This window comes from Camelina sativa, chromosome 20 (assembly GCF_030686135.1).
Source record: "Camelina sativa cultivar CO46 ecotype springtype chromosome 20, ASM3068613v1".
NCBI lineage: Eukaryota > Viridiplantae > Streptophyta > Magnoliopsida > Brassicales > Brassicaceae > Camelina > Camelina sativa.
The window spans coordinates 33,604,333-33,628,817 of record NC_141899.1 but is presented as its reverse complement, the minus strand read 5'-3'; the positions used below and the strand labels follow the sequence as shown (position 1 = coordinate 33,628,817).

Here is a 24,485-nt window from a genome sequence, read left to right as displayed (position 1 = left end):
CCAATACGTCAATACTGTTGACTTAGAATTGAAGTGTAACATCCAAAAACAAACGGTCGCACTCAAAAAACTCGTAATAGAATCCTGAAAATAAATATATTTAAGTCTAATATTCAAAAGTCCAACACCAAACCGACTCAAACCCCACACATATTAATACCAACACAATGACACACTCATAAAACCTAAAAACTTCAGAGTCAATACAACTTGCTAATTCGGTTTACATTCCCGAGTACCAGATAAACCGATAAACCGATTAAGATCAACAAAACATTACCCAAGAGCCATTCTAAATCCAACTCTTTTACTCATCTCTAAAGATCGAAACTTCGAATTAGAATATGTTTGTCTCCTCACTCTGTACAGAGTCTTGTCCTAAGAAGAAGTGACTTCTCTCTGCCTCTTTCTCTCTTCTTCTTTCCCTAAAGCTTTCTTGGGAAGAACATGAGTTTCATACAAAGCAAGAATCTCTTTCTTGTTTTGATGGCCTCTATTCAATAACAAATGTCCACAATCGTACTTGGTCAGCTCATGCTTTAGATTCTGCACAGTAAGCTTCCTGTAATCTTCTTCTTCCTCCTCCTCGCCATTGTCTTGATGGCTTTGAAAGTCCTCATCTCCTTCGTCAGTAGGACCTTGATCATCTCCTCTTGCGCTTCGAGCCCGTTTATTAGTCCTTATGATTCTGTCACTTGTATCTCCAATGTCCATATCAACGACATCTTCAATTCTGCTCCGCTTCCCACGTGAGGAACTCGCAGCTCTAATTTTGTTGTCAAGTGCAGTTTCTTTTAACCTAGCTTGAGCTAGTTCTTGCTGAAGATTATCAACGCTAGCCTGTGCTGCTTGCAGCTCAAGAGAAAGAGCTTCAGCTCTTCGATTTGCAGCAATATGAGCCTTACGCTCTTCATCCAACAGCTTCTCAAGTGACTTCACGTTATGAGCCCTCTGTTCATTGGTTTCCTTTAACAATGATCCGATTTCTTTCTCTCGTTCTTCGACTCTTGCTTCTAAGACTGTAACTTTGGAGACAGCCTCCATTTCAGACACACGAAGTTTGCGCAGTTCATCCTCCAAGTCAGTCTTCTGTCTCTCCAAGTTTTCAACTTGCCTCTCAGCTCGTTCGATCTGAGCAAGTCTCTCCATCGCCAACCTCTGAGTCTCACTTTTCTCCTTTTGGGAAGTGACAGCATCAGCTCGTGCTTTGTCCGCCAGTTCGATAGCACGTTTAGCTTCTATTTCAGCTGTCTTACATCTCTCTTTGACTTCATCGAAACTTTGAAACTCAGATCGATACTTTTGCTCCATACGCATTTTCTCCTGCTCCAACTTGTTAGCCTCCTTTTCATATGCTAAAGCCTTTGTGTTGGCACTGTCCAACTTATCAGCCATTTCCCTTAGTTCTAATTTCAGAGATGCTAACTCCACGTCAAAGCTTTTAATTTTTGATTCAGCCACCTGCAAAAAGACACAACACAAGCTGAGATTCACATTCCACAAAGGTTCAAGCAATTCAGCAAACTTATCAGAACGCAAGGAGCCACAGGAAGATAACAAGACTAGGTAACATAGATACTATCATTTCAAAAAGCTTAACTTCAACTCTGATCTTAGAACCGTTAGAGACTGCTCTGCCTTCTCAATTTTTGTAGCCTTCTCCTTGATTTCTTCATCCTGAAATTGATTTACACCGCATACGAATGATAAATTGATAATTTCAAACTTAAAGTCATATTTTAACGAATGGGGCAAAAAAAGATACCTTCTGCGCTAAAGTGACACCAAATTCCTCCCTAAGAACATCTTCCCTCAATTGTGTTTCCTTGCCTGAACGCTCTTGCACTGAAGCAGCCTTTTGCAGAGCAGATCTTGCTTCTCCCACAGCATAGTCATACTTCCTTTTCCAATCCTCAGTCTCTTCTTGAGCGGATTTTGCTTGTTCTCTCGCTGCAGCAAGCCTAGCTTCAGATGTAGTACTTCTTGTCCTAAGGACTTCCATTTCGGAATTAAGCTGATCTTGAACAGCTTTTTGCTTCGAAACAATCTGGTCATAATTTCTTTTCCATTCTTTGATTTCTTCTTTTTTAGATTCCACGGTTTTAACCAGAGTAGAGCATCGCTCGTTCAGAGAACTATTCTCCCCCTGTAGTTTAGTTATGCGCTCTCTGTATATATCTTCCAGCTTCTTCTTGTCATTGTTGGATTCATCATAACGTTTCTGGTATTCCAACTTGTATCTCTCGCTATCATCTAACTGCTGCTTTAGATGTTTCATTGCATCTTCAACAGAACGGAATTTCACCGCAAGTGAGTTTTTCTCTATAGCGATGCTATCTATAAGCCTTTTGGTGAGATCATATATAGGTCCTTCCAAGCTGCATGATTAAAAGAAGTAGACCACAAAAGGCACAAATTACATGAACGCACCTCCAGAAAAACCAAACTAGTGAAATACAGTGAGTGGAAGTAGTAAAATACCTTTGTTGCAAAAAGACAGAAAGTTTCTGCCATTTCCCAGGGCCATGGCATGATGTCTCATATTCTGCCAAACGAGCTTCTAGAACCTGAGACACAGTCATCATTACAAACAAGCAATAAGAAATCACAACAATTTTAATCCTTAATCCTTCTATGCCAAAAGAAAAAATCCATAAATAACCAACCTTGACAACATTATCCATATTTGCATTAGAGGCATGACAAGCTGCTCTCAGCTGCTTTTCCATTCGCTGGATAGTAGTTGTGCATCGCAAATCTGCTTCCATAAAAGCGTTCTTCTTGTAATCCTGAATCATCAAAATATAGTCTATATTAGCATAAGAAAATAAAAGGAGAAAATTTCATGTGAAAGATTAATAATATCGAACAGTCAAAATTCAAAAACCACTGCTTATTACTGAACAACATTGTTTCAGAATCTATTACCTCAAACTTTTTCTTCAAGTCCTTGTGGAGATGATCCTCGTATTTTTTTCTTGCTGAACCAGCTCCTACAGCATTAGAGTTAAACATAGCCAAGGCTTTTCGAACTGCTTCTTCATGTTCTTCCCTCAGCGCACCCTAAATATAGCAGAATTGACATTAATCATAAATTGCAATTAAAATAAAAAAGACGCTAAAGCCAAGATACTTACTTCTTCAGGAGCTTTTGATTGGTCAAAGGCAGCCATATAGGCGTCTACTCCAGAATCATATGCTCTTCGACACTCAGTTTCTTCCACACTCTAAAAGAACATAGTAAGAAAAATCACTTGATTAATATGGGGAAAAAATCACTTGATGAATGCATCAGTAAAAACATTTAAACTGATCCCCATATTGGTTTGAAGTACATAGATGTATGAATGCAACAATCAACCATGTGTTTACCCATTAAGATGTAATGTATCAGAAAATGTTAAGTCATTCTGGCCGTATACAGTCAAATCCTAAAATGTATTGAATATCCATAGAGGCAAGAGATATCAAACCTGCCAAGATGAGGTTATTGTTGGCACAGCACCATTATTCAACGCATCCAGATAAGACTGTGTAATACCAACAAGAATAGGGCCAGTCATCACAGTACCCCCTAATTGCTTGGGCCTCGTCTTCTCAAAAACAAACTTGGTAAATGCATCCAGGCCAGCACCGAATTCAGGTCTCAATTTTTCCAACTGCATTAGAACACAGGATATTAACCAACCAAGCATCCAAACGATTACAGCATAGTATTATAGGTAAAGGAGCATGCATAGAACAATACTAACCGAAATTTGATCAAGTCTCTGCAGGTCCTTTTCATTGTTCAGAGGCCTTACAAGGGTAAAGCACTCTCTGTCCGGAAAAAGGGCACGAATAGAATCTCGGATCTGCAAAAAAAAAAAATCCATTGTTTTCATTTACACTGACTGACTATTATTTTAGCAAAGGAATTACACTTGAACTGGCCAAATAAACATACTCGAAAAAAGAAATAACATATTACCTCATTTTTTGCACCGATATCTTCTCCAGTACCTTGAATTGACCTTAATGCAATTTCTAAATAGTCACGTGGACTAATTTTTCGATTATCTTCCACTAGATCCAAATAAAAGTCCTACAGCAAGATATATAAATGTCAACAGATATCCTCTAAGCAATAACATCAACAAACACAATTAACAGAGAGAATTATATACCCTCAACAGCCAGACAAAGATGGGAGAAAATTGCCCAAGTTCAGAACGTGAGCTCGTTCCTCCAGAAGCTTTTACGCGGATATGCTTTGTCATTTGAGTGACAAGAGAAAGACGATCGAGCGAAGCTTCGTCAATACCTCCCATCTGACACATACAGATAAAAACAACATCTAAGTCAACACAAGAGTGAGAATAATTTCACCAAAGGTAAATTAAGTTCAGACTGAAAAATAAACAGACCTGATTGTATACGAACATGCTTGACAAAAGAACAGCTAATGAGAATATCTGAGTGCTATAGGTACCCTGTGGAAATGGAAGTAAAGCGAATCAAAAGCATAATAATAAAACCAAAATCTTCCAAAAGAGATCAAAACTGTTAGTAACAGTAAAATAAAATGATACTTACCGTTTGGTCGTAAGCATCAATCCCTTCACTATCTAACAGCAAAAGATTGTATTCAGTTCCGTCAAGAGCTGTTCTTTTAATAGGAGAACTCCACAACCAAAGCCCCTTGGTACACGGCTTATGTGTTGATGCTACTTGAAACCCATTACTGCGTCCAAGAAGCTACAAAAAAAACTAACAAATCAATTCAAAAAGACACAAAAACACCTTAAAACACTGTAACACAGAACCAAATCCCCCAAAGAAACCTCCGTAAACAACCTCTTAACTTACAAAAGCAAAAAAACAAAAACCCCCATAACTGAGTCCAATAAGCTTCCAAAACCTAACAAACAGGAACCCTAAAATTTGCCAAAACCCTAAACCTGGAAACAACGGCCACAGAACCCCAATTCACCATTTTCCACAAAAACCCAGAAACAAACCCTTAAGAGAAGAAAAAAAAAAAAAACAAACCTGATTCAAAATAAAGCTCTTTCCTTGACGAGCCCTACCACAAACCGAAACAACACCAATTGGTTCCTTAACTAGTTGCAAAGTAGCAACAGCTTCAGGGTCCATCCGAAACTTGCCCTTGTCATCACAATACACTAAACGAATCGGCCTCGGAGGACCCGTCACTGCAGACGAAGATGCCGGAGAAGTCGAAGGGTATGATCTCGGTGACGGAGAAGCGGGCTCAGTCGGCGACTCCTTTCCTCCTCCTCTACTAAAAATCCTCCTCATCTCTGCAAAATTTTTCCCTTCAAATTCGAAATTCGAAATTCCGAAGATTCGTAGTCTACTCTAGTTTCGCTCAAAGTCTGAAAATTCCTAAATTTTGAAAAAGAGACGAAGAGAGACAGAGAGACCTAAGTGTAAGATTAAGATCTGTCGCGAGAAAGAGAGAGAAGACAGCGATTAAAGGGATTAAATACAGTTTTGTAATATAGGCCCACTAGTCCTTAATGGGCCCGAATATTTACATTCTTCTGTGTGTTAGCCCATGTTTAGCTTTATTTTCACGCTTTTGCAATTTATATAGTCTGGCATTGGATTGGATTGGGTTATTTTGGAAAATAGATTCTTAGCAAATTGTTGACTTAACAAAAGTGGTCGAAAAGATTATTATTTCAATACTTAAAAGTCCAAACCCAATGAATATTTTTTTTATCTTTGATATGTATCATTGGATCAAACTTTTTCTTGACGTTGAAGTGATTATCCATGCAAGAAGGCAAACACGACCGAATAATTAACCGACATTTTGACTCTCACTAGACAAGCTTAGTCTAAACAGTGTGTTGTGTTGTGTTGTGTATATAACACCACGTCCTGGTTGTATGCATCAATTAATTTGCTTATACTTTCTAGCACTATTAAAGATTAGATGCTATATATACGTTTTTTTATATATTTTCTTATAGTCAACTATACAAAACCAAAAATATCTTCAACTAAACACAATTTTTTTTTAATAAGAAAGACTATAGTCCTTTAGACACATAACTTCTCTTAATCCAACATTAGTTACGTTAGTCCAGAATTATGGGTCTAAACTGATAAGTGAGCTATTAACTCTGGTAACACAAATTTCTTTGTTTGGAAAAATAATCCTAACTCAAGAACAACTGTACAATTGGAGCTATTTAAAATTAAATTGTCAAAAACAAAAATATGTATTGTAATATGTAATTGTATCTAAAACCGATTTAGATACGCTTCATATGTTTCCAGACGTTTAAAATTTCCATCTGAAATCTCCATTGATGGAACTTCTCTTTTTCCATAAAGTCTTGTGTCAACTTACGTGAATGTGTATGAGCAATCATATAATCGAAAAAGAAAATAACAAAAAAAAAAAAACGTGATGTGACCATGATGTTTTCTGTGGGACAAGTGGAAAATCAAATTACAAATATTATATTTGTATAAAACGCAATAATAATTGTGTTTTCAAAGATAGAGAAAATGTCCAAGTAGTTGCTTCCAAGAAATGAAATAAACAGCTCATATTTTGTATCCGTTTAATGCTCTTATCGTGTGAATATAAAACACAAGACGAGACGCTCCCGGAACATGCTCCGTACGGCTTTCTCAAATCTCATGCAATAATTGCTTTTGTTCTTCCGAATCATTTTGACATAGTATTAAGTCTTGATATAATTAAATGTATATAGTAGTTTACGTATAACTTGATTATATAACTCGTAGGAAAATCCCAATTTGGCAAATTGATTAATAATCAAATAATTTTTTGTTTTCAATCACATCTAAAAGTCAACTGTTCAGGCAAAACTCCTCTCATCTTCTTGACAATTTGCTCCGCCTCGAAAGTCCGGTGATAAAGAGGCTGCGCCACCGAGTTCGAGTCGAGATAATACAAACACATGACCATCAAAACCGAGTTGATAAACATCGGAATCGGTCCGAAAAGCCACAACAATAGATTAAGAGCCAAGTAAAGAGCCCTAAGACCCAACGACCAAAAGTTACCGCCTCTCAAGACAAATCTCTTCACCATATCCGGCGGTATATCTCCTCCCGGTGTGGTAATAAGATAGTTCGCATGTAGAAAACATCTCGTGGATTGAACAAAACAGCAGAATGCAACTAGGAAACAGATGAGAAGAGACGTGTATTTGATGACCATTGTGATTGAACTTGTGTCTCCATAGACAAAATGTCCCGTAAAAACCGTCATATTAACCGGTGAGCTCCCTATCCACGCGCCGATTAGTGAACTCAATGTTAAAGCAATGGATGCCATGAATGTTGAAGCTGATATGCTGCTCGAAAGAACCGTTAAAGCACAACCCAATTCATCTTTTCTTGCCTGCAGTAACCAGTTGAGCTAACCGTTAGTTATATCTAAATTAATCATATAGCACAATAGTAACAATAAGAAAAGATTGTAGTAAAGAGGGACTTGCCTGCATGATACGGTCGACCCAAATGGATTTATCGATGTTCATGAAACCGATAATGGTGTGATAAGGAAAATAAAGAATTCTATAGAGAAGAAATAGATGGTAAGATAAAACTATGATTAATCCAAATGGGACAAGAACCAAATCTAAGTACTCCTTCTTCACAAATATCTCCATCTTCTTCCTTTCTCCACTTCTGTGCTATAATGTCTGTCTCTGTTATTATACTAGCTACAAACGCAAATATTTATTTAATATAATTTGCGTATAATATAAAGAGTAAGGAACTGAAATGGATACAAAGTTGAGATTTAGAGGAATCTTGGACGTATGGAATATCCACTTTGCTTCATTTAATCTGAGTAGACTTATCTTTAATAATACGTACGATATAACTAATTAAGTATACTTTTCGAGATATATATAGGCGCCTATGTAACTGTTTTGAATATTAATATAATAGTGAGAATTAAATATACACGCAATATGTCATTAAATAGATTACATGGAATAGGATGTTCTTTCTAGTGGGACATTGCGTATGCTTTGGGAGATGGGTTATACAAAAGAAGAATGAAGAACAAACAAACTTGAGCTATTCGTGAAGCTATTAGAAACGGGCTTTTTTATTGGTCACAAACTTATCTCTTTTGGTCACAAAAACAAACTCACAATAGTTGACCGAGGGCACTAGAAACAGGCCTTTCTATTGTTTCCTCATCTGAAACATTAGAAAACAACCATAAGTATAAATTGAATTATGATTTATATATGTGCTACACAAATTTTCTTGAATTATAATTGTATTTGATCATACTATTACTATTAGTCATGATTTTTAGTATCGCACACATAAAACACACACACACACAGCTAATGTGTTTTGACTCTTGAGACATATAGCTAAGAGCTAATATAGATCCATGAACAATAATGGTCGGAGCGTTACACATTTTATCCCAAAGTTGGCTAATATATATTTGTTATTAGGCTAAGAGTCGTTCTTTAATGATTTAAATGGCCAGCAGTATAAAGCCTGTTTTAAATGGTCTCATTTTTTGGCCCAAATTCAAATCTCTCAACACTTCTCTATTTTTGGTCACAAACTCACAATTAGGAGCTTTTTCTTCCTCCTATTTTTTCTATTTTGGGGTGAAATGTCAGTTGCAAACAAAACTGACAACAACAGAATGCTAATTATTTTCCACAAAGAATTTTGGGGTTTCAGTAAATACCATGGCATAAATACGGTAAAATGATATATTCTTGAAAATTAAAATCAAATGTAGCATTGCTCCTTACCATTTCGTTTCAGTAATACAATAATGTCTGTCTACTACTAATACGATCAGCTCTCTCTCTCTTTTTTTTTTTTTTTTTTCCATTTATACTCATTACCTTTTTAGTTAGAATTAGAATGAGTCTTTTCTATAATACTTGTGTATGTTTTGATGCCTATTTATCTATTTGAATTTAGGTAACCAATGTAACCAACGCTAGAAAGTAGAAACCCCTTTTTGTTCCTTTTGTATCCACGTGGTTGGATCCCCAATTGCATTTGAAGCTAACATCCCAATTACTTTTCCAAATTTAAGCTTTCCTTTTTTCCACTAAGCCTTTTAAAGTTCGAAAGGTGCTGGTTATAAGATCATCTTAAGACCTTTTTTTTTTAGTTTTGTTGGTTTCGTTATTATACTACATGATATTAACGTCAAATATTATGGAATTTGGTCGATGATCGAGGCTGGTTTATTACGCAAAATGACAATTTGAGAGTCATTTTTTCTTCCCTTGAATAATCATCGACCAACTACTAGCTAGTGCATATTGACCAAATATTAGAGGCTCGTTTAATAAATTAGTTTGGTTTGCTTTACTAGGGTTAGCGCGGTATAATTGTTCTTTCTTTAGATTAATTAGACAAATATATATATAACATACACAACGAGGTGGGTGCACGTCTGCACGAGATGAGCTACATGAAATATGAATGAATCAATTATGAAAAAGCAATTTTTCTTAGTAGCATTGAAGGATTTTGCCATTTTAGCTAAAATTTATGGATTTGTCAATTTTCAAGATTTTAAAACATAATGTGTAGTTTTTTTTGTTCCATTTTTTTTGGGTTTAGTATTTGTTATAAAATATACATTTTAACAAAAATATTCTTACAAATGTATAGATTTTATAGTGACGAAAAATAACAAATCTTAAATATTTAAAGGAAATGGCAGATTCAGAAAAAAAAAGGATTGAGAAGTGGCAAAATCTATAAGAATCCCAATGGAAATTTAATACTATAGTATAAGATTATGAAAGTCTGAAAAGATTCAGCGAAAATCCAGGCTGCTCGTGCTAAATATAAGAAGGTGTGAAAATATCTCTTTGCCTCATCATATATTCAACGATAATGACACAAAGTAGTTAAATAAACAAAAAAAATGGCAATACATAACCAAAAAAAATAATTTTAATTAATGTGTTTCGTAATTAGTGAGCTGGAACTTGTCATGAGAAGATTCAATACTATTAAAAAGTTGAAACTCATACAAACTTGTTTATAAAATAATCGAGGTAACCACTAAAAATTATTGCTTCTTTTCAAGCAATGTTTTCGGAATATTTTGCATACGTACGTTAAGACAAAACATCTGTATATTATAAAAATCTCAATATGGCTAATAGTTAAGTTACTGACGAAACCTGAAAGCGAATCAATTTTACAAGTGGAAATTTTTTAAAAGGAGTTTAGTTTTTCACTCGTGAGATCTCATTTTACCAATCAAAACTCTGAGGGCTGGAAGTTGAGGGGCAACAGCCTAGAGCCAAATGCTTGAAATTTTGAAGGTGTCAACTGGTTTTAAATCAGAAACCTATAGTTTAATATTGTAGCAGAATCCGATTTACACAAACTCAATCCAATCTATAATATAATCAACTTAATCCAAATAATGGTCCACCGCCGGTTCATATTTGAATATACAGAGATCAATGGTTAGAAAAATCATCATCTTGAAGGGCCTATTAGAAATAATACTCACTTGACTAAAAAAAAACTGAGCACATACAGTATTATATAAACTTGTATGATTGTATCATATGCAGATTCTGATATAATAGCCAAAGAAAATCACTCTACGGATCTTCTCAAATTGTATGTGAATTTTCATATTATTGAGCGAGTTGTATGAAAAGACAAATCATGCCGATGAGCTATCACAATAATTATTTTGTAGTCATTCTACCAAAAAAAAAGAAAATTTTATTTTTTAGTCAAGTCAAAGATAAAATACCCTATCCTAAGATGTCTTCGTACTATATATTTAGCAATGCAATTATTTTTGTACAGAAAGGTTAGGATAAGTTTCCAAAAATCAATTGGACGATTAAGGAATATGAATAATTTAATAACTTTTACATTAGGCATTAGGCAGTAAATATAAGTGTTACGTTGAAAGATTCGCATTATCCATGTGACGCATCATCTACTTTGTATTTATATGAGACAAAAGTGCCCACTCTCTCTTTACATTATACAAAAAAAAAAACACTTAAGCTACCAAACAAATAGAGAGAGAGAGAGAGGAAAAGGAAGACATAGAAGTGAGAGAAGAAATGACAGTAGAAGAGGTTGGAGACGACTACACAAAAGATGGAACAGTTGATCTTCGTGGCAATCCTGTTCGAAGATCCATTAGAGGTCGTTGGAAAGCTTGTTCCTTCGTCGTTGGTATTTACTCTTTCATTAATTTTATATCGTCTGAATTAATTGTTTCTTTCTTGATAGATTTTGATTACAATAAAAATGATTTATACGTTGATTCTTAACAGTCTTTTATTTTATTTTTAAGATTACTATATATCTTAAAAGCTGCCATGAGTCTCGGAACCTTTTCAATGGTTACGAGAGAAAGTAAAAAGTTGGTGACGTATCTTATCCTAATTAAGAACATAAATATATTTATTTGAGGTCATAAACATTTTATTTTCCAACCCTTTTACAAATAAAGAAAAAAATACATTTTATTTTCCATATGGAAAAAATTAATACAAGGCTGATCACTAATGACTAAAAAAAATACTATGAACTCAAAACTAATTTTCGTCAACGAAAACTTATATTCATAATTTCAACGATCCATTGTTTCATATATATTTAATATTTTCTGGTGTAGGAATTTTCTGTCGGCATAATAGTATATGAATTTCTAGGAAAATATTCTATATATTCCTTATTAAATTTCTTATTCATACTCTTCCTGTTTCGTTATGTAGTCTTACTATTTGTTCTTTTTTTTTTCTTCTGAAAAGTGTACGAGGTGTTTGAACGGATGGCTTATTACGGAATATCAAGCAACCTAGTGATTTACATGACAACCAAACTGCACCAAGGAACAGTCAAGTCGTCGAACAATGTGACCAATTGGGTTGGGACTAGTTGGCTCACACCAATCTTGGGTGCTTATGTCGCAGACGCTCATCTTGGTCGCTACATCACTTTCGTTATCTCTTGTGCTATCTATTTCTCGGTATGTTTATTTCTGATTCTATAACGAAGCAACCCACAGAAACGTACATGGTACATCATACAAAATAATTAATTTATCTATACGTATAGTTTATTTTAATTTGTCATTACAAGGACATTTAGATCAGTGTTTGATGACACCACGTTATATACTGTATTTTTACGATTTTTTTTTTTTTTTTGTTGCTTTGCATGTTGAGGTAATGAGGTTTCTAGTTAGTGGGAGTTTGATTTTCTTAAAAATAACTAAAACTATCTTTGTTCATACATATATATATATATATATATATATGTTACAATTAAACAGATCAAAGTCGTGACGACAGTTATATAGAAGTAAATTAGGCAAGTATGTCTAAAAACGTGAATATAAACGTGGGAGCCTATAAACGTGATGATTCATGATTACGTTTTGTAGCATGACCATCTTTTTAACGACTCTTCACATTGTATACGGAATAACATATTGTTTAAATATTTTGGTCATTTAAGTGGTAAGAGTCTCTAGAGTAAACATTTCAAGAGTGACATTGTTTTAACGGATATAGTTTCGATTTTGATATCTTCAAATATATTAAGTTTTAGATACTAAGTGATAATTTATGAAGAAAATTTTAAAAGCGAGTCAACGAGAACTGATAAGAGATATTGAGATAAGAACGATCGATTTATATTCCAAACTAAGGTCAATAAAATCGCACTCCAATTTTTTTTGTTCTTATGTACCAGAGTCTATGCATTAAGTCTTTTTGCCTGTCGATAGAAGCGTGCAATACTTTTTCTACGAGGAAAATGTGTATTTGGAACTATATGTACTTTGACCAACAGTTGACTTTGAAAAAAACATTATTACTCATTTTTTCTTGTCTCGATCGAAAATTTTAGAAAGTGTTTCTACACATAAGAAAAATGGTAGATCAGCACAACAATAAATAAAATAAATGAAATATTCGAAAGCCTTATCCACTATAATAATGGTAGTCGGTTTAAGATTCGATTTGTTTCTTTTACATTTGATAAAAGAGAGGTTTGCAAGTTGCTGTAATAACTTTGATTCTCCAAAATGGATTCTCCAAAATGGATTCTCCGGATGTAGCTGTAGTTTGACAGTATCATATATAAATGAATTTTTTGGGAAAAAAAAAGAGGTTTGCAAGTTGTACGCATATTTATTGACAACTTGGATTAGTCCACACTTACACTAATTACACTTATTATACATTTATACTCACTACTTGCATAAAAGATAGTTCTAGACTGAAGAAAATGATACTAACGTTAAAAAAGATGAATATTATCTTACGAATCACAGGGGATGATGGTGTTAACATTATCAGTATCCATACCGGGACTTAAGCCACCAGAATGTTCCGCGGCTAATGTGGAAGATTGCAAAAACCCTTCGGTTCTACAATTAGCAGTTTTCTTTGGAGCGTTATACACATTAGCGATCGGTACGGGTGGTACGAAACCGAACATATCAACAATAGGAGCCGATCAGTTCGATGTGTTCGACCCAAAGGAGAAGATTCAAAAGCTATCGTTCTTCAATTGGTGGATGTTTAGTATCTTCTTTGGTACTCTCTTTGCCAACACTATTCTTGTCTATGTTCAAGATAATGTTGGCTGGACCTTGGGTTATGGACTTCCAACAATGGGTTTGGCTATTTCCATTTCCATTTTCTTGTTCGGCACTCCGTTTTACCGCCATAAACTACCCACTGGTAGCCCATTCACCAAGATGGCTCGTGTCATTGTGGCATCATTTCGCAAAGCCAATGCACCGATGGCTCATGGCCTCACGAGCTTCCACGAGCTGCCTTCCCTTGAATATGAGCGGAAAAGTACCTTCCCCATCCAATCCACCCCAAGTTTACGGTAATGCATGTGTATTTTTATTTAGTTCAATCTCAAATTTAATTTACTATTATAGCTAAGTATATCATAAAGTACTTAACATGTAACTATGTTGCAGATTTTTAGACAGAGCTTCACTCAAAACAGGAACAAATCATAAATGGAATCTATGTACAACCACAGAAGTCGAAGAAACAAAACAAATGCTAAGAATGTTACCAGTCTTGTTCATAACTTTCATCCCAAGCATGATGATCGCTCAAATAAACACTTTGTTTGTCAAACAAGGAACCACTCTAGACCGGAAGGTCACTGGAGCTTTCAGCATCCCACCAGCTAGTCTCTCCGCTTTCGTCACACTCTCGATGCTCATTTCCATAGTCATATACGATCGAGTCTTCGTTAAGCTAACCCGAAAATACACTGGAAATCCAAGAGGCATTACTTTGCTTCAACGAATGGGAATTGGTCTTATCTTTCATATCCTCATCATGATCGTTGCATCTGTCACTGAAAGGTATTGTTAAGATTAAAGAGCTTCCATCTTAAACTAAGTAAATAATTAAGGAACAGAACATTAAGACAAAACATATCAAATATTTCTTGTGTCTTACACCTTTTTATATGGTATTTTTGAAACAGGTATAGACTCAAAATCGCTGCTGATCATGGTCTCATCCACCAAACCGGAGTAAAACTACCTTTGACTATCTTCGTTTTGCTTCCTCAATTCGTGCTAATGGGTATAGCTGATTCATTTTTAGAAGTTGCAAAGCTAGAATTTTTCTATGATCAAGCTCCCGAGAGCATGAAAAGTCTTGGAACATCGTATTCGACAACAAGTTTAGCAGTCGGAAACTTCATGAGCAGTTTCCTGTTATCGACAGTGTCTGAGATAACGAAGAAGCGAGGAAGAGGATGGATTTTGAATAATCTTAACGAGTCTAGGTTGGATTATTATTACCTGTTCTTTGCGGTACTCAATCTGGTTAACTTTGTCTTGTTCTTGGTCGTGGTTAGGTTTTATGTATATAGAGCTGAGGTTACTGATTCAGTGGATGTGAAAGAGGAGGAAATGAAAGAGCATGAATGACAAATAATGAATAATACTATAGTTTTTTTCTATATCATCATTTCAGCAGTTTCAGTAACTTTCATTCTTGACTTTTACGTTTAGATTTTTCATTCCATGGTCTGAAGAGAGTAAAAATTATACTAGAATCCAATCTCGAGCCATACCAAATAAAAAAGACTAAAGCAAAGGCCACATGCTTTAGAACATAATTTGATATTTATATTATCGAATTAGAGACTTTTTTACAAAATCACAAACCACTCTACCCTCTAACTTAGTGTCATTCGAACCAAAACACATAGAATTACAATCCTTCTGTAAAAACGAAGATGCAGCCAATATTGAAAAGAACTTCTTTTCATATTAAGAATCACTTAAACAATCTTATAAGATATGTTTAATCAGATTTATACACAGTCAACACGACTTGTCACTGACTAATTTTTAATCTAACCAAAATCTCTAAGAGCCCTAAAATCTGATTCACTTAGTTCTCTAAAATTCTTCTTGAACGGCCAAACAACATGTTTATCCAATAATACAATATATAGGATATCTCCTATGACCTACTTTCCTATTAAAGGATAAGCTTAATTCTTCTTAATAAATATGACAATAACTTGTTCTTTAATCAAAGAGTCTCTAAAAACACAAACACAGCCACATCACTCGATCTCCGTTACGGTTTCTATGCGTGAACCTCTTTTCCAGAGTCCAACAAACCAACCTTGTAGCATCGTAAGTCTTCATGCTTTTATTCTCCCCCTTTTTATTTGAATGTGACAACTCAAGCTCCATAAGTCTCAACCACATAAGCTACAACATCACCATCATCACCAATATCATCATTTCATCATCTCCCCCAACATGAGTGCACATTCATATAAAAACAAGGATAAAGACATAAGCAGTGAGACACAACAAGCTTCCTATCATGCCTTGTGTTGGCATAAGCTTGAAGATAGCTTGAGGTGCAAGCTATACTAATCCTACCGAGTTATGGAATTAGGATTAATTCTATTTAGGAGTTATCTAAATATGTTAGTTTACCGGTTTAGAATAGGAAAGTTGTCAATTCTAGGTTTGAGCAATTGTTATAAATACCAAGAGAGGGTTTCATGAAGAGGTGTGCGCCTTAGGGTTCAGACAAGGTGTGTGGCGTCGCCCCATCAGATACAATTGTATGATGCAATTTTTCTAGTTAATGAATTCTGGACTTGGTCCCGGGGATGTAGGTTATCGGAACCCCATTAACAAAGTTTGCGTCTCTTACTTTAACATATAGATCTAGCCACATATAAGTTTTATATTTGGTATCAGAGCGGTGCTCGATAGAGATCTGTTCTTGCTTCGGGTGTGATCTTGGATTTGTGGCAAGACAAGAAGAATGAGAAGTGAGATCGTGTTTATGCGTATGCTTTATGAAATTTGAAAAAACGAAGCAAAATAGAGATACGGTGTGTTAGGGCTATGATGAAAGTTGTTGACGTATCAAGTTCAAAAGAAGATTCAGAATTATCGCTTCTTGTGCTGTCAAAAGAAGGAGGAGTTTGGATGAAGAGGATCTCATATGGTTTTATGAATCATGACTCATATTTAAGTCTTGTGTGAATTTAGAAAAAAAGAAAAAAAAAAAAAAAAAAGGGAACAACATCGACAGCACAAGATCTTGCTACCACGAGAGAGGAACGAAGGCGTAAGAAGTATTGAAGTCGTTCAGTATGAAGCAAGATGCGTGAAGAAGCTCCAGTACGAGAGATGTCAGATTTTAGAAAAGGAAATCTCTTTTGGTTGTTGTTTGTTTTGAAGCCCAAAAATCAGAATCAATTGGGAATAAAGCTCTATATATATTTTGGATTGGCAAAGAGACGTCACCGGATCGGATAAATAGTGGTCAATCAGAATTGTAAAGCAAGATTTCATCATGAGTTAGAGGAATAAATAAGAAGTTGAATAGAGAAGCTCACAAAATCAGAGGGTGCTTGATTCAGAAACTTTAAAGCATCAAATTTGATTTTTTTATTTTACCAGGGATATATGCTTTGATGCAAATAACTATAGCAAATAACTGATTCAAATCAGAGCTACAACTGATTCTAGTGATGCGAAGATAAGGATAAGGTCTCAACTCTCAAAGGCATTGAGAGTCATCCTCGTCTCTGACTCGTTTCGATGATTAAGAGATAAGAATATTGTTGTTTTATTTTAATTCAGATGAAGATAATCTAATCCTTCTTTGAATATCAAAATTTACAAACCCTGAAGGAAGAAGCAAGAGGTCGATTTGAAGAGATGAGCTTTGTCGGTCTCGTGTCGAAGTTGTGTGATGGGTTTGTTCCAAAACTTGGTTGAGCTTTGGGATTAGAAGCTGGACAAAGTTTCGTTGGGTTGATTACAGATTACAATTGTAACTAAGCATGGTCTGGTCTCTGAGTCGAAAGAGTATTGGATAAAGACGTCACTAGAGAGAGTATGTTTGTGAATCGTGATTGACTGATTGCTCTAAAGAAGAGAAGTTGCGCACAAGAGCTTATGAAATCAAAAGTATTGACTGTTTCGGTTGTTTCGGTACTAACAAATTAATGAAGAAAAATATTGCATCGTATCCAGTTCTTTGTCCGTTGAGGGTGAAGAGAAGAACAAAGACATATCATGTTTGGATGATCAATTATGAATAAGATGATGGAGAACTGAATTGACACAACATAGAAGAGAGTTTGTAAAGAAAAAAAAGAAGAAGCCGACAGCGTTTTTTTTTGGAGATATATTTGGTTTGAAGGTTTAAAGGCGTCATGTGAGATTATGAGTAGAAGACTTGGAGGTAGGATTTAATTTACTGTGGCTGATCGAGATGGGAGTTGAAGGCTTGACTTTGCGGGGTTGTGAAGATCAAGTCGAGACACTCAAATTATGGATACTTGCCAAAAGGTGCAACGGTGGGCATGATTTGGAGGTAGAGATGTTTGCCTTATTGAGACACACAATCAAAAAAAGAGGGAGAAGTGAATTACATGTGTGTGGACTGTGGAGAGCATAGAGTCTCCATGAAGAACAATCGACGTGGTGAGGGTTTGATTAACCGGAAGAGACTGACGTGAAGCATTAGCTCCATTGAAGTGGGAAAAGAGTTATTCCACTCTAAGGACCTGCAGAAGAAGAAAGAGGAAAGAAAAAATTCATGAAGAATAAGAGCAAGAGGGAGATCTGAGAGAGAGAGTGACAAAGCAAATTAAAATCTTGTGAAGATTGTAAGCAATGAGGGAGTAAGGGAACTCACAAATGAGTTCTACCAATGTCATGAAAGAGATTCACGAACCAACCGAGAAGAAGTAGCGTGTGGGATCAAATCTCCTAATTTTTTGGACTTTGGGGATTCAGCTAATGAATCAAGAGGGAGTGTTGGAAGTTGATTCATTGCTTAATCCTACAAAAGAGAAAGTGAACAGATGCAAGAAGAACAAGAGGAATCGTAAGAATGATGAAAAGAAGAAGTTTCCGGGGGATTCAAGAACAGTTTTCCTTCTAGGGTTGGTACTTTCTTCTTCGGTAATTATTGCTACAGATCTCGGATTTAAGCTACGAAAGATGTTCTGAATTCTTGAGAGCGAGATCTTTCCATTGATATAAAGATTGTCATCTGATTCCTTGTGGTTTAGTGGGAACTTGCTTTCAAAGTTGGACTGCTTGCAGGTTGCATCATTCCGGATCTGTTCTGGGAAAGTGGCCGTAACTTTCAAACCGTAAATGGAAATCGTGATATGTTTTTTCCTGTGTCTTCATATGACTGTTGTTGATATTGCCACAAAATTTCATAATTTTTTGGGTTGGTTTGCTACTCCATTGTGCTCTGCATCAAAACTGATGAAAAAAATGCAGGATTTTTAGTTGTCTCAAACAAGAAGTTGTGAAGAAATATATTGAAGGTTAGATTGGAGAGCATAATTTCAGAAGAGATGATCATCTTCTCAGCTTGTAAACAGGTATGTGTGATTAACAAAGTTCATAAAGAAGATTGTGTGGTTGAAGAGATTAAAAGAGATCTGAAAGGAAATGTAGAGTTGTTTGAAAAAAAAGAAAGGGACAAGGAGATATGATCTGCATCATCAAGGTTGAAGTATTTGAAGATTTCTTTTGATGAAAAAAGGAGAAGAGGTTCTTCTCAGTGATTATCATAAGTTCAGTCATAAGTTTTCAAAGGAAATTTGCAAGGAGATATCAAGCTTATTTGAAAAGAAAATCCTATGAGAAGCTGATTGGGATCAATCTAAGATGTGTCTCCTGCAGTCACAAAGACTAGAAAGACTAAGGTGAAGTCTCTATGTCTCTGTGGGATGAACATGATACTTGTGGGTATTAAAGATGGTTAAGAAGTTGAATCTTGTTTAACTTAAGCAAAAGAATGAAGGAGATGAAGATAGTGTTGGTTGGTTTGTTATTTGTTCAAGCCTCTTCAGTCTGTTTCGCGCACAGTTTTCAGGTGTTAATTGTTTTTTGGTGAAGACATCAAAAGGGGGATCAATCACGGAAATAAGATGAGCTTTTGTAGAGATATAAGAGATGTGGAGAGTGGGGAAGTGGAAGTCGAGCATGTACGCGGGAGTGAGTAAAAGGCGGATATCTTGACTAAAGTGCTTGGAAGAAACAACTATAAAGAAATGAGGGATCTCATTGGCATGAGAGATTTGAAAGAAAAGGAGTTCAAGCTTAAGAGGGAGAATGTTGGCATAAGCTTGAAGATAGCTTGAGGTGCAAGCTATACTAATCCTACCGAGTTATGGAATTAGGATTAATTCTATTTAGGAGTTATCTAAATATGTTAGTTTACCGATTTAGAATAGGAAAGTTGTCAATTCTAGGTTTGAGCAATTGTTATAAATACCAGGAGAGGGTTTCATGAAGAGGTGTGCGCCTTAGGGTTCAGACAAGGTGTGTGGCGTCGCCCCATCAGATACAATTGTATGATACAACTTTTCTAGTTAATGAATTCTGGACTTGGTCCCGGGGATGTAGGTTATCCGAACCCCGTTAACAAAGTTTGCGTTTCTTACTTTAACATATAGATCTAGCCACATATAAGTTTTATACCTTGTACCAAAAATAATCCTCAAGAGCTGTTATGATATCCTTAGGTTCAACTTTTAAAACACAACAATGGCCCTGATTGGTAGCCTACTTTTAAGACTTTAAATTTTTTTAAAGTCATGACAGCCATTTTTTTGCCAATCATGCTTTTTTGGCTTTTAATTTTTTTAAAGTTTTAAAAGTCACTTTTTTTGTTCTCTTCCTTGTTTTCCTCTTTTTTTTAAAGCGTCAAATTCATGCTTTAAAACAAAACAATTTTTAAAGCATTCTTTTTTTTCACCCTTTTATATTTAAAACCTCTTCAAAAATATATATAAATATTTTACATATTTTATTTTTATAAATTAATTATTTTCATTTTTTTCTCTTTCTTTTAAGACCTATTTCAATAATAAATTTTATTTTTTCATCATCATCACTAATAATACTATAAAAGAGTTTATGAAATTCATCATTAATAAGAGAATAACATTCAAACAATGCATTGATTAGTGGTTAATAGATTTTTGACTGCTCATATAACTACTCAATAGAAAAAAAACATTCAAAACAATTAAAAGACACTATTGATATTTGCTAGTATAATCAAGAATCAATCACCAAAAACAAAAGAAAAATCAGAATATTGTTAGCAAAATTTTATATTGACTATTGTATTATTACTATCTTTTAATTTATTGCTGAAGTGTATTGTTACCGAAAATTATTCTTATAGTTGTTTGTTTTTAATTAGTTTTCAGACAAAATTTCATATTTGATTGATTTATATTTTTTAAAATTTTAATTTATCATTAATAAAATTTATTTTGTCATTAAAATGTTATATAAATTAATTTCTGACATAATATATATTTATTATTAATACTTATAATAATAATAAAAATAACAGCTACAGCTTTAAAAGTTGCTGGTAAACAATCAGATTTTAACAGTTAAAGTTTCTACAGTCAAAGCATCTACAGCCAAATTCTCTACAGCTAAAATTTTAAAGTCAAAGTCTTTACAGCCAAAAATAACAGCCGTTACCAATCAGGGCCAATGTTGCACCACTTCTTGAAAATTCATCTGAATATGATGAGGGGTTTGCTCAACAACTGCAACTGCAGCAGAGTGATTCTTATGTCTTTGAAACTGTTTAGATGTAGCTAAGACTCCTGATGATTCATCATTCCAATCAGCACTATTGGATCTAGTTGATTCAGTTGTGACTTTTTCTTGTACAGGTGGTTCTGCAACATGCTTCTGTAAAACCTCAGGTTCAACTCCAACATCTTCTTCAGTGACTATCTTCGAGAGATTGCAGCATAAGTTGATTTCCTCAGTTTCCTGGATTACTTGATTATATTGTCTTTCATTATGTTCAGAAACCTTACTGTAAAGATCCTTTTTAGCAACCCAGACTTTGCAAAAGTGAAGTGGATCGATGAAACATTTTCTAGCCATCCAAAGCTCCTTGATTTTGTTCTTAAACTTGAAACAGAAACTACGAACATGACTTGTATTGCCACAGTGAAAACACACAATATTACTTCTTATTTGCTTGGAATCTGTCCAGCTTTGTCGAGGATTTCCAGACCTGACTCGTGATGCTCTGTTTTTTGCAGGTACTACAGCCTTCCTCTGTAGTTCAACTTTGTTCAGAACAGTCGACTCCACAGCATGAGTTACGTTACTTTTCACAAAGCTTATAGAATTATCACATGACAAAAGTTCAACATCCTGTTGTTCGTTATAGCCCAGACCACGATGTTGAGATCCAACAATTCCCATTGACAAGATCTCATCTAATTTCTTTCCACCATTGTTCAACATCCTGATTTTTTTGTGGTTCTCATTCAATTCCCTTTCTAGGCTTGTTGATCTTTCTTTTTCTAAACCATACATCTCATGTAAGTTCTTCAATTTCCTCTCAAACAGCTCCTTTTCAGTAGGAGGAAGTTCATCACGGATCAAAACTTCAGGCTTCCTTTCTTCCAGCATGTTAACTTTGGCTTCTAGTTTCAGCTTTTCCTTGATAAGTAACAGCTTTTCATTACAAAGCTGAACCCAATTGTCATACAAAACACAGTAGCTTTCTTTTGTAATTGATTCTTCCTCATCATCATTGGAGCTTTCAACTGGCACATCATCGCTTTTGACACTGAAAGCAAAGAGATTGAGCATTCCTTCTTCTTCATCACTTTCTGACTCTGAGTCGCTATAGCTGAGAAATGACTTGTTCTTTGCTTTTTGCAAATTTGGACATTCTATTTTCAAATGACCTATTCCTTTACACTCAAAGCATTTCATCTCCTTCCTCTTTGTCAAAGGACATTCAGGTTTGTAGTGTCCAAAACCATTACACTCGTGACATTGCACATCTTTTCTATGATCAGCCTTCTCCTTTTCAGTCTTGTTGAAACGATTGTTAGATCTCTCTGCATCGTTTCTGTTCCAGCTAGAAGAATCTATTCCTTGACCATTTTCAACACGCTTCAAAGCCTTTCCAAAGTTCCTTGCCATCAACGACATATTCTCCTTAATTTCTTTTAACTGGTCACTTGTATCGTCTGCCTTGAAAGCAATCCCTTTGTCATGAATTCTTTGTTCTTCAGCAACCTCCATTTCTTCTGACTTTAACACACCAACCAGATCTTCAAATTTCAAAGTATCAGTGTTTCCAGAGACTCGCATGACAGCTTTGTGTGCTGCATACTTAGATGACAGACATCTAATAAAAATTTTAACCAGCTTGGTATTCTTATAGATCTTACCAAGATTCTTTGCTTCATTAGCAATAGCACTCAATTTTGCACTAAACTGTGAAATAGACTCTCCTGGATCCATCCTCAAGACTTCAAATTGAGATGCAAGTTGGTCTAATCTTGTTCTTTTGACACTTGAGTTTCCTTCATGAGTCTTCTGCAGAATGTCCCAAGCATCTTTAGCTGATTCACAACCTTGAACAAGCTTAAACTCATCATCATCACTAGCTCCAAAGATAGCATTAAGAGCCCTAGCATTGTATTTAGACAAGTTCTTTTCTTCTACCGTCCAGCATGCCTTAGGTTTAGTGATCTTGTCACCAGCTTCGGTTTTCTCATAGGGAGGTTCCCATCCTTCTTCCACAGCCGTCCAAGCATCCTCACCTAGATTACGGATCAACTGAACCATGCATACCTTCCAACGACCATAGCTTTGTTCATCCAAGATCACAGCTCTTTGAAGCATCATCAACTCATTACCCGACTGCATCATTATCCCAAGATCTCAACCTGTAGCGAGTATAGAGCTCTCGTTGGTTGACTGCTATGATACCAATTGCAAAAACGAAGATGCAGCCAATATTGAAAAGAACTTCTTTTCTTATTAAGAATCACTTAAACAATCTTACAAGATATATTTAATCAGATTTACACACAGTCAACACGACTTGTCACTGACCAATTTTTAATCCAACCAAAATCTCTAATAACCCTAAAAGCTTATTCGCTTAGTTTTCTAAAATTCTTCTTGAACGGCCAAACAACATGTTTGTCCAATAATACAATATATAGGATACCTCATATGACCTACTTTCCTATTAAAGGATAAGCCCAAATCTTCTTAATAAATATGATAATAACTTATTCTTTAATCAAAGAGTCTCTAAAAACACAAACACAGCCACGTCACTCGATCTCCGTTACGGTTTCTACGCGTGAACCTATTTTCCAGAGTCCAACAAACCAACCTTGTAGCATCGTAAGTCTTCATGCTTTCACCTTCGACACATAGACTTACACATCTCCATATACTCCAAGGCAAGATTCAGGATCAAAATAAGAGTCAAACTAGCAAGTCATATATTCTAGCATAGCACGTCAACCATCATCAAAAGAAGACTTAACCTAAACTTCCACCAACCTTCGAGAGTCGTCCATTTTCGTCTTCTTGGCTGTCAAGAACTCAATCAACCCTTCTAGTTTTTGGTCCACAGATTTTTTACCAGTCAGCTGCCCAACAACCTCAGCAGGACTAACTTCAGTTTCCAGCCTCCTTGATCTTCTTGAAAAGCTTGTGGTCAGAGATTTTGAGACAGTTGGTAACCAGAATTTCAAAGACACTAGTGTGCAGTAAGGCAAGTGGATATGAATATCCAAGCGTCCTGGTCTTAGCAACACGGGATCAACCATCTATTTGTTGTTTGTTGTGAAGATGATGATCCTCTGGTGTCTGGTCACCACAGTTTGACCAACCCCGATCCATAAAATCAAGTAAACCCAAGAGTGTTACCTAATGAAAAGCCAATACAAACCAAAACATGAACTCCTATAAATAAAAGTTGCTTTATAAGTGCAAGAGATCAAAATTTATACCTTTGAATCATCATCTTCCAGCTCAATACTCATGAACTTGCTTAAGTAATTTATATCCTCCACACCAAGGATGGAATTGTTAGCAGTTTCCTTGAGCAACGTCAAAAGCTGAGAATTGTTGC

General features: G+C 35.3%; 4 protein-coding genes across 4 annotated transcripts; 1 reads left to right on the top strand and 3 right to left on the bottom strand.

Moving 5' to 3' along the window:
• Positions 1-77: 77 nt before the first annotated feature.
• Positions 78-5,473, bottom strand: LOC104771866 (uncharacterized). Its single transcript, XM_087505350.1, has 14 exons — positions 5,032-5,473; positions 4,576-4,737; positions 4,407-4,472; positions 4,167-4,310; positions 3,971-4,084; positions 3,753-3,854; positions 3,474-3,659; positions 3,138-3,227; positions 2,929-3,063; positions 2,667-2,789; positions 2,482-2,567; positions 1,766-2,378; positions 1,602-1,677; positions 78-1,463 (listed from the first exon to the last, which is right to left on the bottom strand). Exons 1-14 carry the CDS (start codon positions 5,299-5,301, stop codon positions 379-381), a joined length of 3,252 nt encoding a protein of 1,083 aa, XP_087361476.1. The 5' UTR covers positions 5,302-5,473; the 3' UTR covers positions 78-378.
• A 1,298-nt stretch (positions 5,474-6,771) lies between these two features.
• Positions 6,772-7,948, bottom strand: LOC104771865 (uncharacterized). Its single transcript, XM_010496469.3, has 2 exons — positions 7,488-7,948; positions 6,772-7,390 (listed from the first exon to the last, which is right to left on the bottom strand). Exons 1-2 carry the CDS (start codon positions 7,659-7,661, stop codon positions 6,818-6,820), a joined length of 747 nt encoding a protein of 248 aa, XP_010494771.1. The 5' UTR covers positions 7,662-7,948; the 3' UTR covers positions 6,772-6,817.
• A 2,864-nt stretch (positions 7,949-10,812) lies between these two features.
• LOC104772887 (protein NRT1/ PTR FAMILY 5.2) lies at positions 10,813-14,994 on the top strand. Its single transcript, XM_010497443.2, has 5 exons — positions 10,813-11,214; positions 11,796-12,013; positions 13,325-13,890; positions 13,988-14,386; positions 14,512-14,994. Exons 1-5 carry the CDS (start codon positions 11,100-11,102, stop codon positions 14,960-14,962), a joined length of 1,749 nt encoding a protein of 582 aa, XP_010495745.2. The 5' UTR covers positions 10,813-11,099; the 3' UTR covers positions 14,963-14,994.
• Positions 14,995-21,055: 6,061 nt separating this feature from the next.
• LOC147919801 (uncharacterized) lies at positions 21,056-23,263 on the bottom strand. Its single transcript, XM_087504112.1, has one exon. The coding sequence runs from the start codon at positions 23,261-23,263 to the stop codon at positions 21,056-21,058; it is 2,208 nt and encodes a 735-aa protein (XP_087360238.1).
• Positions 23,264-24,485: the final 1,222 nt, after the last annotated feature.